The sequence below is a fragment of the Chinchilla lanigera genome, unplaced genomic scaffold (assembly GCF_000276665.1).
Source record: "Chinchilla lanigera isolate Chin_1 unplaced genomic scaffold, ChiLan1.0 scaffold00040, whole genome shotgun sequence".
Lineage (NCBI taxonomy): Eukaryota > Metazoa > Chordata > Mammalia > Rodentia > Chinchillidae > Chinchilla > Chinchilla lanigera.
Window position 1 is genome coordinate 16394176 of NW_004955441.1, and position 14347 is coordinate 16408522.

The 14347-nt window shown below is 38.4% G+C and overlaps 1 protein-coding gene across 8 annotated transcripts in view; it reads right to left on the bottom strand.

The window, feature by feature from the left end:
* Nrxn1 (neurexin 1) overlaps positions 1-14347 on the bottom strand; it is a 947027-nt gene that overhangs the window by 163199 nt on the left and 769481 nt on the right. For all 8 annotated transcript variants that reach the window (XM_013517619.1, XM_005391018.1, XM_013517621.1 and 5 more), the window contains one exon: positions 3988-4159. In XM_013517619.1, coding sequence (XP_013373073.1) covers positions 3988-4159 — 172 coding nt within the window. The remainder of the gene's footprint in view (positions 1-3987; positions 4160-14347) is intronic.

Genomic DNA, 14347 nt, shown 5'->3' on the forward strand with positions numbered 1-14347 from the left:
ACTCACTCCAAAATGGATTTCCCTTCGAATCTGTTCTGTATCTCTGTTGTTGCTGCTATTTTTCCAGTGTATCTTCTTCTCAGGGACATACAGGATAACTCCTGTATTTCCTACATATCATAATTTTAATCTTGAGCGTTTTAAAAGCATCTCTCTAAACAGACAGGAACCCTAATACGTTCCCTTTACATAGGAGACGTGCCATAAATATTAGTTGTATTGTCTGCTAACTTGGCAATGAAATGACTGTTTGACTTTAAAAGACATTTTGGGGGACACTATGGTAGCCAAGTGAATTCAATGTTTTATCCTCTAAGGTAAATGTAACTTTTGGAATAATCTTGAGTCTGGGCAAGCAAGGTGATGTTAGCTTTCTTGGATGAATGCTATGAGGAGAGGAGGTCTATTTTTGTTGACACAGAAAATTCTGCTGCACAGCTGTAATTAGGGCAAATCAAGATATTAATGATGCATTCTATTCTAGAGCTTTAACTGACTAAGCACCAAGAAATGGCTTTTCAACTTCAAATGCTCTGCAAAACATTTCTTCCTCACTGCGCTCGAAGCACAAAAAGTAAAGGAAGCTCGGTGCACTATTCAGAAAATTCAATATTTATTCAAAGTGTGAATTACTAGATTCTAAGAATATTTCATATTCTCTAAAAGTGCATAAAATCTACCTCTACTAATTAGTTTCCTTATGAAAGCCTTCCAGACAATTATAGGGTAATACTACTGGTCAATGCTTTAGGTGTTTTTCATTAAAGGTATAGTGCCACTACCAGATGAATTGCTTCATATAAAAGCACTTACCACAAAGCCCTGTAATGGAAGGTTAAGTGCTATACTTAATTACTAATTTCAACCCTTATTACCTATATTTTGCAGTGCAAGCACTTTAAAAGGAACCAAATATAGTCTTTGGGTTCCTGCTTCTCTGATTATAGGATTTGGTGGTAAAAGCATTAGTCCTGCTGCTTTTCTAATAAATAATAACCCCCAAAATTTTAAAAATAAAAATAGCTATACCACAGCCTGACATAAAAGACATATCCTTAACTTTGCTACTGAACTTATACAGTATTTAAGATCATTTTCTTTTTAAGAAAACTTCAATCTAGACGGCACACAGTTTTAAATTTATATTCGATTTTTATGGCATTGATGCAGATGAAGCTCTAAGAGAAAATAGTATTTGACATTTCTGTGGCTTATTTCCTGCCTCAGCATGAAGCTGGAATGCCTGCAGAGCAGAGGATTAATAAAGAATTTGATGACAATAGTGATGACTCCTCTGAATTCTTCACATATTGATCAGCAACTTTTTAGATGTAGACATTGAAATTTTTCATACATGCCATTATTTTCTTGTGGGCAGACTTTATTTTTCTTCCTTGCTGTTATCTTTCAAAATAACTGCAACTTTTCTCAGTCTGGATTTATCAGTATTACCTACATATGGCTTGGTGACAGGGTACTTAGGATTTTTGACTAAACATTAAAGGTTGTAGCTAAAAGAGCTATTTCTAAAGATTAACTTCATAGTATGACACAGCCAGCTGTAATATTTAAATATATTTTATACCGTGTTTCTTTATCTATTCAATTGGCAAATGAGAAATTATGTGTAGTAAAATATTAATCTATAAAACTAAAAATATTTCTGCAAGTAGTATTGCTCCAGCCACCGCCCCCCGCCCCAAGCGTTCTAACAGAACATTAGCCTGACACCAATAGGGAGCATGACTTTTTGAGACTGTGCTACCCAGTAGATAGTATTCTGTTTTTTTTTCTTTTGTCTTTTTGAGACAAGTCTCATTATGCAGTTCAGGCTGGACTTGAGCTCACTTTGTAGCTCAGGTTGGCCTTGAACTTGCAAGAATCCTCCTGCCTCAGCCTCCGGAGTGCTGTGATTACAGGTGTGCGGCACCATGCCCGGCTAGTGGATAGTATCTTGTATGTGCAAAGTTACACTATTAGTCACGCAAATTATAGTAAAATTGTGAGGCACAGGAAATTTTAAAACCATGAAATACTTACAAGAATGGATTGATGCATTAGTAAACTACATTTACCTTCCAGAACTTACACTGTGTTTCTCATTTAGAGATGCATTATGCAGATTATCAAAATAAAATCCGTTTTAAACTTGGTTTAACCCAGAAGTTCCCAAACTGATGTAGGTATGTGTTTCCCTTTTCCCTTGTAGTAACCAACAGACTATGGGCAAAGCCTAGACCTTGCACTACCCTGTCCGTCGTGGAGTCAGGCAATGACTTCCTCTCAGCAAACACAGACTAGTTAATGTGTATTTGGGGAAAACTACCAATCTACTTTTCTAAAATTTCACTGAGGACTGGGGATTTAGCTCAGTGGCACAGCGCCTGCTTGGCAAGCCTGAGGTCGTAAGTTCAATTCCCGGTACTGGATAAAATTTCACTGAGGTGACAGTTGTTAAGTTTTAAAAGTACAGTTATACTAGAAGTTCTGTGAACGCAATGGGAAGTATTAGCAAGGGCTGAATAATAGTGCGTGTGTATTTAAATTACTTTCCTTTCAGATCTTTCATGCCTTCATCTTTTGGGAGATAGCACCAGAAGCACTGTGTTCACATACTTGTAAAACTGTGATAATTTCTGGGACACCAATTTGGTGAGTATTTATTAAATGCATATTCTTTGCAAATAGTATAATAGATGGGGCATATTATTAATTTGTTTGCTTTTGAATTTTGTCATATTTTTGCAGTTTTATGGCATTTAATTCAGCAAATATTTAGAGAGCACTTGTCTCAGAGACTACATGGAAACTGGAACCTGAAGGTGTAGAATTAGATAAATCAGAAAAATTGCAGAGAAACCTCAGTGCTATTTCATTCTATAGTAGTGAGTCAGTACTAACAAAAATCGATAGTTATTTAGTACATTCATTATTTTGTGAAATTGTGCCTTCTAAGAAACAAATACTTCTAAAGAGAATTTAATTATATATACTTTTAATTATCATTTTTATTGTAGGGTGAAAATTTATTTTTTTATTTTTTCTTTATACCATGGTATAATTTGTATGCTATACAAAAACATAGTTGGAACAGAGACAGATAAGACTTTTGCTTTTAAGAAGTGATTTTGCTCTAAAACAGGGAGGATAGCTTCTTTCGATTATCTCGATATTTTAAATTTGTACCCTACTTAAAATAAGATACTTATTTTTTAATTGAGAATATGTGCAAGCACAAGTAACCCCGGTTTAAATTTCTAACCTACCACCCTTCTTTCAGTAACGGTACTGAAAAGCTCATTAACAATGAACAAGCTAATTTTACTTCACCAAAATTGGCATGACACTCACTTTGCAGATTTGAAGTGAATAATACTGACACCACAGAAGCCTTGTGAAACTCCAATTATATGAAGGTGAATCAAAAATTTTACAAGTACATATTCTTTTAACTGCTGGCTTCTGACACTGCTGTTGCCCTAAGTGCTGGCTTTTGGCACTATAGTTCCTTGACGATTTCTGTGCTTACCTACTGCTTGCCGCACACCTTTCTTGACTTTGAGCTCTGTACTACCAGGAAAGGAATGTTCAGATCTGACTTTCTCTCAGAAGAAAGAGTGTTATAATAGTGCCTCCCTTAGTTTTAAGTTTTAACTTTGTTACTTTTGACAAAGCCTTTCCTTTGTTCAAATGCAAGGATCCAGTAAAAAGAGTTTTGACACGCTGTGCCTTTTATGTGTGCATTTCTCTGCTTTCATCGAATTTTGCAAGCAATAACGTGTGCCTTCAGGTTTGCCTATGCAATGCCATTTGTACACAGCAGCAAGAACAGTTTAGGACAGCATTACATTCACATGACTTAAAGTCCAAAAACTACTTGCTGGCGTCTCGGAAAAGCACAATTTGGTGAGACAGACGCAGAACAGTGCTTTGTTTTCCAGTTTGTCTCTCATACAACCTTTCCCAGATACGAAGTCCCGCTCTTACCTGCTGGGTAGCGCTCGATCACCGGCCAGCTGTCCACCTGTAACGTGGCATTGCCACCACTCCTCGTGAAACGCACTACATGGTACTTCCCATCATTAATGATTGCATTAGACTCTTCAATGGCGATGTCATCTGTCCCAACATTAAATTTAACTCCAATTTTTCCTTGGTGCTAGAAGAGAGGGTGGGAAACAAGAGTTCTATTACATTGAACTAATTAGCATTTAATGAAAGTCATGTGTGAGGTACTGTTCAATAACCTGCATCAAAAACAGTGGCTTTCCTCTAATTTTATTTCCGAAAAGCCACACGGAGTAAAAGCAAGACTTCTGACATTTGAGTAAACAGGAGACTCTTTCACGGATAGCAGATATCGCAAAAGATGAACTTTCAAGGGAGCTGAGCTGTCTTTTGCCCAGAGGTGGCCAGAGAGAAGGTGCACAGCTGTTTGCATGAAAGGACATCCTTCCATGTCCTTCAGCACAGCTCTTTAATCCATTCTCCCCACTTCATGAGGAAAATCACACTTGAAATCCCCCCTTTTAATACCTGCTGAAATCAAAGCAAGAAGTCTTCTTAGAGGGAACTGAGAAATGCTCACAAAACAGAATCACTACAACAGCAATGGGGCACTGTGACAAGCATTTGCTGAACGCTGTTTCTTAGTCATTATTCACAAAACCATGCAGTTTTACCAGCCTAAATTTTATTTAATTTCTCTATTTTATAAATGATGAAATTGTGATAGAGGAAGCCAAAATGACTTGGTCAAAGTTCCATTTCTTAATAGAGAGATGCATTAGAACTACAATTTAGTTATCTCATTTTTAGATTATATCTAAGCTAAGATGAAGCTAAGATACAATTCTCTAAAATTAACTCCTCTCAATTAAGAACGGTAGCATTATAAATCACTCTACGTGTAAAGTTGTGGTGTTAACATTAGAATGTGATAACACAAGGTGGTAAAGAAAAACACGTGCTTACATCCTCTGCCTCCAAGAAGCATTCTCTAACAGCAGGACCATCAACTCTACCAGGAGCTAAGCTGATTTTTAAAAGCATGTGTATTTGCCCTAATCAGTAGCACACAATACCTGTGCTGCAGGCCCTTGTCAGAGCACATAACCTCACACTGACTGCAGCTCACCTTTCATCAGCCGTGGTGGAGAGAAATGACATAAGGGGACGAGGGGCTTAAAAGACACCCAGCCCGTCCATTCCTGCAGGAATTTTAAATCAGTATATTAGAAGCCAGAAGGCTGGGACCCTATTATCTGGGCCTTCTTCTGGGTTCTCATCATTGAGCTCAGCAGCAAGAGGGCGGCATCAGCTTACACTGAAAAGGCATAAAAATAGTCTCCTATCAAACTGCATTAATTGAAGGGAAGTGTTCAAAATGTTATTTTTCACAATGCTAATTATCCCCTTGGTGCACAACCCTAAAAGTTTCCCCCTTTTCCCCTGTGATTTTCATTTTCCTCACAGATATCTTTCTTAGAAGAAAGTAGGGTTGTTTTTTAATTTTGACTTGTTTTAAGTTTGATGGCTCATGTGACTATAAAATATTATATTTGTACTTTGACACTATCTATGTATTTGTTAAAGCAAGGTAACATCAGATCTCTCAAATGAGACTCTTAAGATTTCCTGTGGAATATATGTGTGTATATATACATATATATATGTATATATACACACACACACACACATATATATATCATAATTTATTGAAAGTGAACCAATAGGAATTCGGCTAAAATGAGAAAATAATGCATGTTCACAGATCTGAGGTAAAAATGATTAAAAGTAAAAAAAGTCTCCATAACTCCTCAGACAAATTTCCATTTTTATTAGAAATTTCTTATTTATCACCTGAATCATTCTACAAAAACTGAAATGTCTTACGACACATGTATTAAAAAGTAAAGATAATGAGCAAGACAGTGGGAGGAAAAACTCCAAGAGAAACAATAGATCAAGTCTATGCAACTCTTAAAATTGCCTTCCTTCGCTTTGAGTTACCTAGCAACCATACAGGTCTACCGCACTCTCATCACGTTGTAAACACTGCGGTATCCCTCGGGCCAGTCCCCTGATGGAGCTGCTGTTTCCTCTCCTATTACACCTGAAGTCGCAGAGGCAGGGTGACCAAGGAACTTGGCCCTGGTTGCACAGCTAGAGAAGGAAGAGCCGTGATTCAGACCCAGGGAATTTGGCTCCAGAGTCTGTGCAGTCAATCATTTCAGTGGCTGTAGTTATGATTCTTGGGTTGTCCAACAGGTGCAGCTAGATATTTGACAAAACCAGCTGTTCTCTGCTACCTGTTTTGTCTCTTCTACAAAAGTAGAAGCACCGTGGGGCCTTGTATTGTTTTGAAATTAATAAATATGTATTAATTGCTGTGTGATTAAAATAATTTTATAACAGATAGTAAGAAAATTAATGTATGAATATAATAAGATGATAAAATGGATTCTCTTTTTTTTTAGCTGAGATCTAGGATGAGATAACCAGTCAAAGACACTGTCATTTCCATTTTATAAAATGAAGTACAAAATATAAACCAGACCTAACAGTATGCTTAGTGTACCAAAGACCAAGAGATGATTGATAGCTATAATAGGATTTTGGGAGATAGTCATGATGTGATGGGATTTGCACATAACTCCAAGGTAGAAGGTCACGTTCCCTTTATCCCAAGTGCAGGGGAAAGGGACTTCAGAGAGACAGCTCAGAAAACTTGGCAAGATCTTCTGGAATTTGGTAGCAGCGGTTGAGGTGATCAGCAACCAGGGATTTGACTATGTCTGAGAAATCTTCTAGCGGGGAACACCGTGGCTGCCTGAGGGGCCAAACAAAGACATATTACCCTGCAGAGGCCACCCACCCACGACTGTCTGTTAGGCCGAGAATGTGTGAGCGTTACCGTGAACCAGGTGTCAGAGCCAGCACAGAATCGTGTGGTGTCCTGTGCCCTGTACAGTGCGGCCAGGGACGAGAAGACCGGGTGGTCAGTAACACAACAGCAAGCCCTTGTTCGTGCCGCACGGATGCCCAGGGCTGGAGGCAGGAACTCTGAATGACCATCTGCAAGAGGTACATTAACCCGGCTCTGAAGAATCTCAAGTCAGGGAATTCCTATGATGTGGTGAAGTACTCTAAAGAGGGCTTCAGTGCCTCCAAAAAGTGCTCGCTCAGAAGCTGCAAGCACAGGCTAAGCCCAGCTAGTCTTAGCCAAGCACGCTCACTTCTGCTCCTGATCTCTTCTGACTTCTCCTGTCTCATGCCTGAAGAATGCAGGGTGGAGAGAGAAATGAGAGTTGTGGAGATAGTAGAGAAGCTAATCATGTTGCCGCCTCGGGAAGGTGGGATCTCCAGTGTGGACCAAGCAGGAGTAATGGAGAGGATTTTAACTGAGGTTGTAGGATGCATTAGTAGGGAGGAGCGAACAAAATCACTTTTGATAGTAAACATGAACAGATAACCTCCTTTACAACCCAGGAGTGACCATAGCAGCGTCGAGAACTTCTATGGACTTCACTGGGGTCAGGAAAAAATATTCCTACAAGTGTAAGTTTCGCCGCATCCTAGAAAGCTACTCTTGCAACTTAGCAAGTACATGCAGATGTGTGTGCTCCCACGCTGTCCACTGTTTCAGGGTTTCTTCTAATGCAGAAGGGCTCCGTACCCTGGGAAAGAGACCGAAGACCACTCTGGACATTTCCTACAGAAGGCCTTAATTATCTGTTGTCCTCAGAGCTCTAATTAATAAAACATCCAAGTTCTGTGAATAGAAGTTTTACAATGCTAAAGCCAAAAACAAACATCCCAAACTCAGAATAAATTCCTTTACCTTACCCTTAAATCTTTCTGCTACATGAACTATAAAATACTTATTTCCTAGGGTTCAGAAAGGCCCGGATTTTATAGGGCTTGATTTCTCTCTTGCAATGTATTAAATAAACAGTTAAGAAAAATGAGGATCAATGAAGCTTGAGGTTTCTGACTTTTAAATGATGACTGTCTGTTTCTGGGTATGTGGATCTGTTGCCTCAACCCTCATCTTTGACATCTCACTGTCAAAATTTAAAGAATTAGCTAGAAAAACAGTCAATACCAAATACTATAGTAGATCCAGAAACAGGCCCCACCCTGATAAAGACATTGTCTGTCACACCTGAAATGGCATCAAGGACAAGAAAAGCAGTGTAAGTATAAATGATGTCCAGAGGGTCACATTTTCCTAGGAAAAAATTAAATGTACGTAAAGTACAAGATATTACTATCAAACATATTTATAGGGTCAGTATTTATGATTCTACTCAGAAACTTTAAATATTCTTGAAACACACCCCTCCCATGCTGACAGGATAGCAAGTGATTTCAATTATATAAACAATAAAACCTGCTAAACTTTCTTGCCCATGGATAATTGTAATTTAAAAGAGTTCATTTCAAATTCTCATTCTCTGGGATTAAAAGTGATTGTCTTGGTGAATTCTCATGAATATTGCATTAGCAAAACCAGCAGTCATTTCACTGGACATGCAATGATCTCTCTGTGCTGTATCTCCCTTGAAATGAGTAACTGGCTCCTACCATAATTTCACAAATCTATTATGAGAATATCAGTAATGAGCCATTTATAATTTAATGAAGTCTTTCTATGGATTCATTAAATAAACAGTGACAAAGGTAATTATTGATTTTTTCATGAAAGCTCGTTTCTGAATAAGGATTACAATATTAAACCAACTTAAAAAGGAAACATCACGAAATACCAGGCCGGGAAGGTACTTGAAAGTTGTAGCAAGTGGCACTGCAGTTCGTACACCATCTAATTCCATCTGAAATAGCATATTCATTTGAAGAATATGATTGAACTGAGACTGAGATTTAATGGTATTCTCAATACCCTGGGCATACTTTAAGCAAGGTGCTTGCATGTCATAGATACAGCCATATTCTAATTTATGTGCATATGAGATAGATAAAACAGAATACACATATACAAAGCTTTAGCCTTATGTATGGCACACAGATATGTTACTGAAGATTTTAGTTCATTGCTTTTTCCCCTTTACTCTGGAGTTCTATAGTAGTATTTAGCTCAACTACGTCCAGGAAAAAAGAACAATTAAAAAAAAAAAGTTTTTTTGTCTGTTTGTTTATCGTGCTCCTAGGGTAGCAAACACAGGATGTATTGCTCAGCCCAGCGGGTATGCAGATGACAGGCAGCCCGGTTTATGTTCTGCATGCTTCTGCGGTGCACCATGATACAGTGCTGGGCTCTTGGGTCCCATTTTGGACAGAACAAGACAATGTCTTCAAATGCGCCCCATGACTACACTCATTTCAGCATACAGAATGACTCCCATGGCCCAAATCTACATTGTCAATTGAAATCAGAGTCAGATTGAATGTTATATTTTTCTCCTCTGGAGACTCACTCTCAACAGGGAGCAGAAGTTTTAAGGCAAGAGGGGCACTGTGGAGGCTGTAGTTGCTGTCACAGACTCAAAACCTGCTTCTCACTGTGAGACATGTACGCTGATTTTGATCACAGCTAACTCATCCTGAAGACATTTGCAGGGGAAGGACTTGAGACTCTCCTTGCTGGGAGAGTCTGCTGATGAATCTAGACAGTCTATAATTTCAAGAAGTGGTTTTAGTCTGTTGTTTCAACCCGACTTTCAGTTGAAAATCCATCCCCAAAGAAACCCCACCATCACTTCAGTAATACAAAGTTTCTGCTGTCTCTTTTTCCATTTTGCCCTCAAAATGGTACATTTTTGTATTCATTTAGCTAATTAATAAAAATTGAAGATTTTATGCATCCTACATTGTGCTACATGCAAGGGTAATACAAAAACAGTAAATGTGGGGTTTTTATTGTTTTGCTTTTGGGGAAACTTTCAACCAAATTGGGAAAATAAACCATGTGTACAATATTCATAGCTGCAGAAGAGATGGGGCATGGTAGGGCAGGGCCAGGGACACTTCTGGCTCTCAGGAAGAATCCCAGTGTCCATCAAAAGCGAGCCTGTGTTGGACCAAACAATACCTAGGTCTCAGCAGTCATGTTCCCTCTACCTTCCTCTCCTCTTTCAAATCCTGATGTGTCAGAGTACTCCTTGGGTGCCAGGCACTGAGCTGCGTACAGTGTTTCTCACCTCTCAGCACACCTCAAAGGTAAGGGCTGTTGTTTGTATCACTTCAGAGAGTTTAAATGAACTCTCCCACATTATGTAGCTCATAAGCATGGGTACTGGAATGTGACCATGTTGGTGGGGCTGTTCTAAAAGAGGAAAACTATTACTTCACCTTGGGCAGTATTGCAGAACAGATCTTGAAACAAGGCATTGCAAAAGACTGAGGAGAGGAAGGTTCTTGCAGAGTGAAGCTTTCTTTCTGGATAACTGCACCAGAGAACATGGACCCAGAAGTAGGTGAGGTCACAAGTATAGCTCATGTGTTTTGAAATACATTATCTCCACTTTATTATCCAATTTCAATTAATAATAGTGTATCTTTTCTAATACATCCCCATTCTACAGAATGCTGGAGTTCCTTTGAGTCCCTGACACTCTAACCTGATGGTGATATTATCTTCCTGGAGGCTTACACTCAATTCTGGGTCTGCAAAGTAATTAAAATTTCCAAGGCTATGGCCTTCTGCTCTCACACAGTGGCTTAGGTGTATTTTTTATGTGCCTGTTTCAGCTCCTCAAACATATCAAAAATTGTTCAGGAAGGAACACAAGTTTATTAATTATTATATCTGGCATAGGACTTACATCTACCTTTACATTTGAATTTTCCCAAATTGTTTTACATTCAATTTTTTAATTAATTAATTTTTGGCCTTTGTGAGACAAAGCCTCACTATGCTGTTCAGGTGGGCCTCAAACTTTCAGTGACCCTCCTGTTTCAGCCTACTGAGTGCTGGGATTACAGGCATGTGCCACCATACTCTGTTTCAATTTTCTTCTTAAATTGAGGTTACCCATATATAGTATCATAAAATTTGTCTTTCTGATGTATACAGTTCAATGATTTTGATATATTTATGAGGTTATGCAACCATTTCTATTATTTAATTCCAGGACATTTCTATTATCCTGTAATTTTGTTTTGATAAGATAATATAAATATCTTAGCATTCTTAATAATTACATAAGAACACTAGACAGCTTCAGCATCCTCGGTGACTGAACCCTCATCCCTCCCGCACTGGCATGGAAACTGGGCTGGGTCCCAGGCAATGTCTACAGCCTTGATGACCAGAGCACCCTGCAACTCTTGAGGAAGCTGGCATGAACCCAGGACAGCTTCAGGGGCCATGGGGAACACACCTCGCCCAACCCTGCACTCAGCGGGGACTAAGTTGAACCCCAGACAACTTCAGCAGCCTCAGTGACTGAGCCTTCACCCTTCCTCCACCAGTGTGGGAATCAGATTGGATCCTGGACAGCTTTGGGAGCCTAGGTGGCCTCAACCCGCCCATACTTGCACCCTTGCAGAAGTGAGGTTGAGTCCTGGACAACTTTGGGAACCTCATGTGGAAGCCAAGCTGAGCCCTGGACAGCTTTGTGAGCATCAGCTACAGCACCCCACGGGCACACACCATCACAGGAGCTACACTGAGCACCAGGGGCCTTCGTATCCTTGCCCCACCACTCCCACACGATCACAGGAGAGAGGCTGAGCTCCAGGGAACCTCCGGATCATTGAAAATGACAAAATGAAGGAATAAAATCTTAGACCTCCATCCTACCCAGATCAAGTCCAGAAGACATGGACACAGAAAAGCTTGGAGGTCACACACCTGAAATTTCTGATGTAATAAAAGTTGAAGTAAAGAAACAACTCCATTGGGCCATAGAAGACATCAGATCAGAAATAATCTCTAAGGTAAAAAAGAAATGAGAGTAATAATGAAAGAACTGCTTAGCACATCTAAAGAAGACATAGATAAAAAATAGAAGAGCATAGAAAAATGATGCAAACCTTGAATGAACAATATAGGAAAGAATTAGAATGCATGAAATGGATTCAAACAGATATCCAGAAAAGTAAAAATTACTTCAAAAGCTGGAAAATTCGCTTGAATGAGGCTGAAGATAGACCTTCAGACCTCGAAGACAGCATTGCAACTAATGAATGTGACAGGAAGGATCTCTTAAAAATAACAAGGAACCAGGAAATAACACAACAATTGCAAAATGAAGCAAAGAAAAACAATGTAAGATTAATAGGTATCAATGAAACAGCAGGCAGCAACACAAATGACATAAAAAGACTATTTGCAGAAGTAATAGCAGGAAGTTTCCCAAGCATGGAAAAAGAATCTGACATACAGTTAAGTCAGGCATATAGAACTCCAATTAGCCATAACCAAAATAAATCTACACCCAGACATATAGTGATCAAGATCCCAGAAATTCAGCAAAAGAACAGAACATTAAAAGCTGTTATAGAAATGAAACAGATCACATATAAAGGAAAGCCTATCAGGATAACAGATTTCTCAACAAAAACAATCAAGTCAAGAAGAGCTTGGAGTGAAGTATTTCAGGTCCTGAAAGAAAACAACTTTCAACCCAGGCTGATGTACCCTGCAAAACTACCCTCCAAAATTAATGGAGAAATAAAATATTTCCATGGTAAAGAACAATGGAAGAAATTCATGAGGGCCAAACCAAACCTAGAAAGAGTACAAAAAGATATTCTAGAAAGAGATAAAACAACCAAAATTTCAAGAACAACAACCTAAAGGAACCACCAAGCAGAGCAAGCAATTAAATAGAGAGAAAAAGGAAGAACAAACAGCAGGAAAACAATGGACAAAGATAAGCCAATACATATGAGTTATAACCATCAATGTACTGATCTCAGTTCACCAATCAAAAGAAGCACAATGGCAGAGTGGATGAAGAAACAAAATCCAATAATATGCTATAGACAAGAAACATATATAACTCAAGAAGAAATTTATAGACTGAAAATCAAAGGATGGAAAAAAATACTCCATGCAACAGGAACCTAGAGAAAAGCTATTTTCTTTGCAGAAAATGTGAACTTCAAACAAGAAGTATCAGAGGAGATAAAGAAGGTCACTATATACTTGCTAAGAGAAAACTTCAAGAGGAGGAGGTAACAATCATAAATATCTACACACAGAACAGGAGCATCAAACTACATAAGACAAATTTTAACACACATGAAAAATGAAATAAACAGTAACACAATAACGGGGGATTTTAATACCACACTGTCACAAAGAGATAGATCAACTAGACAAAAAAAATCAGCAAAGAAATAACAGAACTAAACCAAATCTGTGAACAAATGAACTTAGTAGACTTTTACGCAGTGTTCCACCCAACAATATCAGAATACACATTCTTTTCAGCTGCTCACAGATGTTCTCTAAAATAAATCACATGCAAGCACACAGAACATGCTTAAGGAAGTGCAAAGGAATTGAAATTATCCCATGTATACTACCAGACCATAGTGCAATGAAATTGGAAATTAATGGCAAAAGGAATCACAAAAACTTCATAAACACATGGAAATTAAATAACACCCTCCTGAACAACCAATGGGTAACAGATGACATCAAAGAAGTAATTAAGCAATATCTGCAATCAAATAAAAATGCAGATACAAGTTATAGGAACCTTTGGATACAATGAATGCAGTTCTCAGAGGGAAATTTATAGCAGTGGATCCCCACATCAGGAAAACAGAACGAGCACAGCACAAATAAACAATCTTACACTGCACCACAATCTTCTAGAAAAGAATGGCAAGTCAAGCTCAGACTCCAAAGAAGGCAAGAAATTATCACGATAAGAGCAGAAATTAACACAGTGGAGACTAAGAAAACAACACAAAGAATTAATGAACTGAAGAGTTGGTTCTTTGAAAGAATACATAAAATTGATAAACCCCTAGCCAACACTATCAAGAAAAGGAAAGAAAAACTGAAATTCTTTCAATACAGAATGGAAGGGATGAAACCACTACAGATCCTGTACAAACTCAGAAGATCATCAGTACCTACTTCCAAAATCTATACTGTCATAAGATGGAAAACACAGAGGAAATGGACTGATTCCTAATACATATGAATTACGAAAGCTGAATGAAGAAGACATAAAAATCTTGAATAACTCAGTATCAGCCAGTGAAATTGAACATGTAATAAAAAACTTGCAAATAAAGAAAAGCCCAGGTCCTGATGGATTCAATGCTGAATTTTACAAGAAATTTAGAGAAGATTTAATGCCAGTTCCTCTTAAATTCTTTAACGAGATTGAAAGGAAGGAATTCTCCCCAACTCATTCCC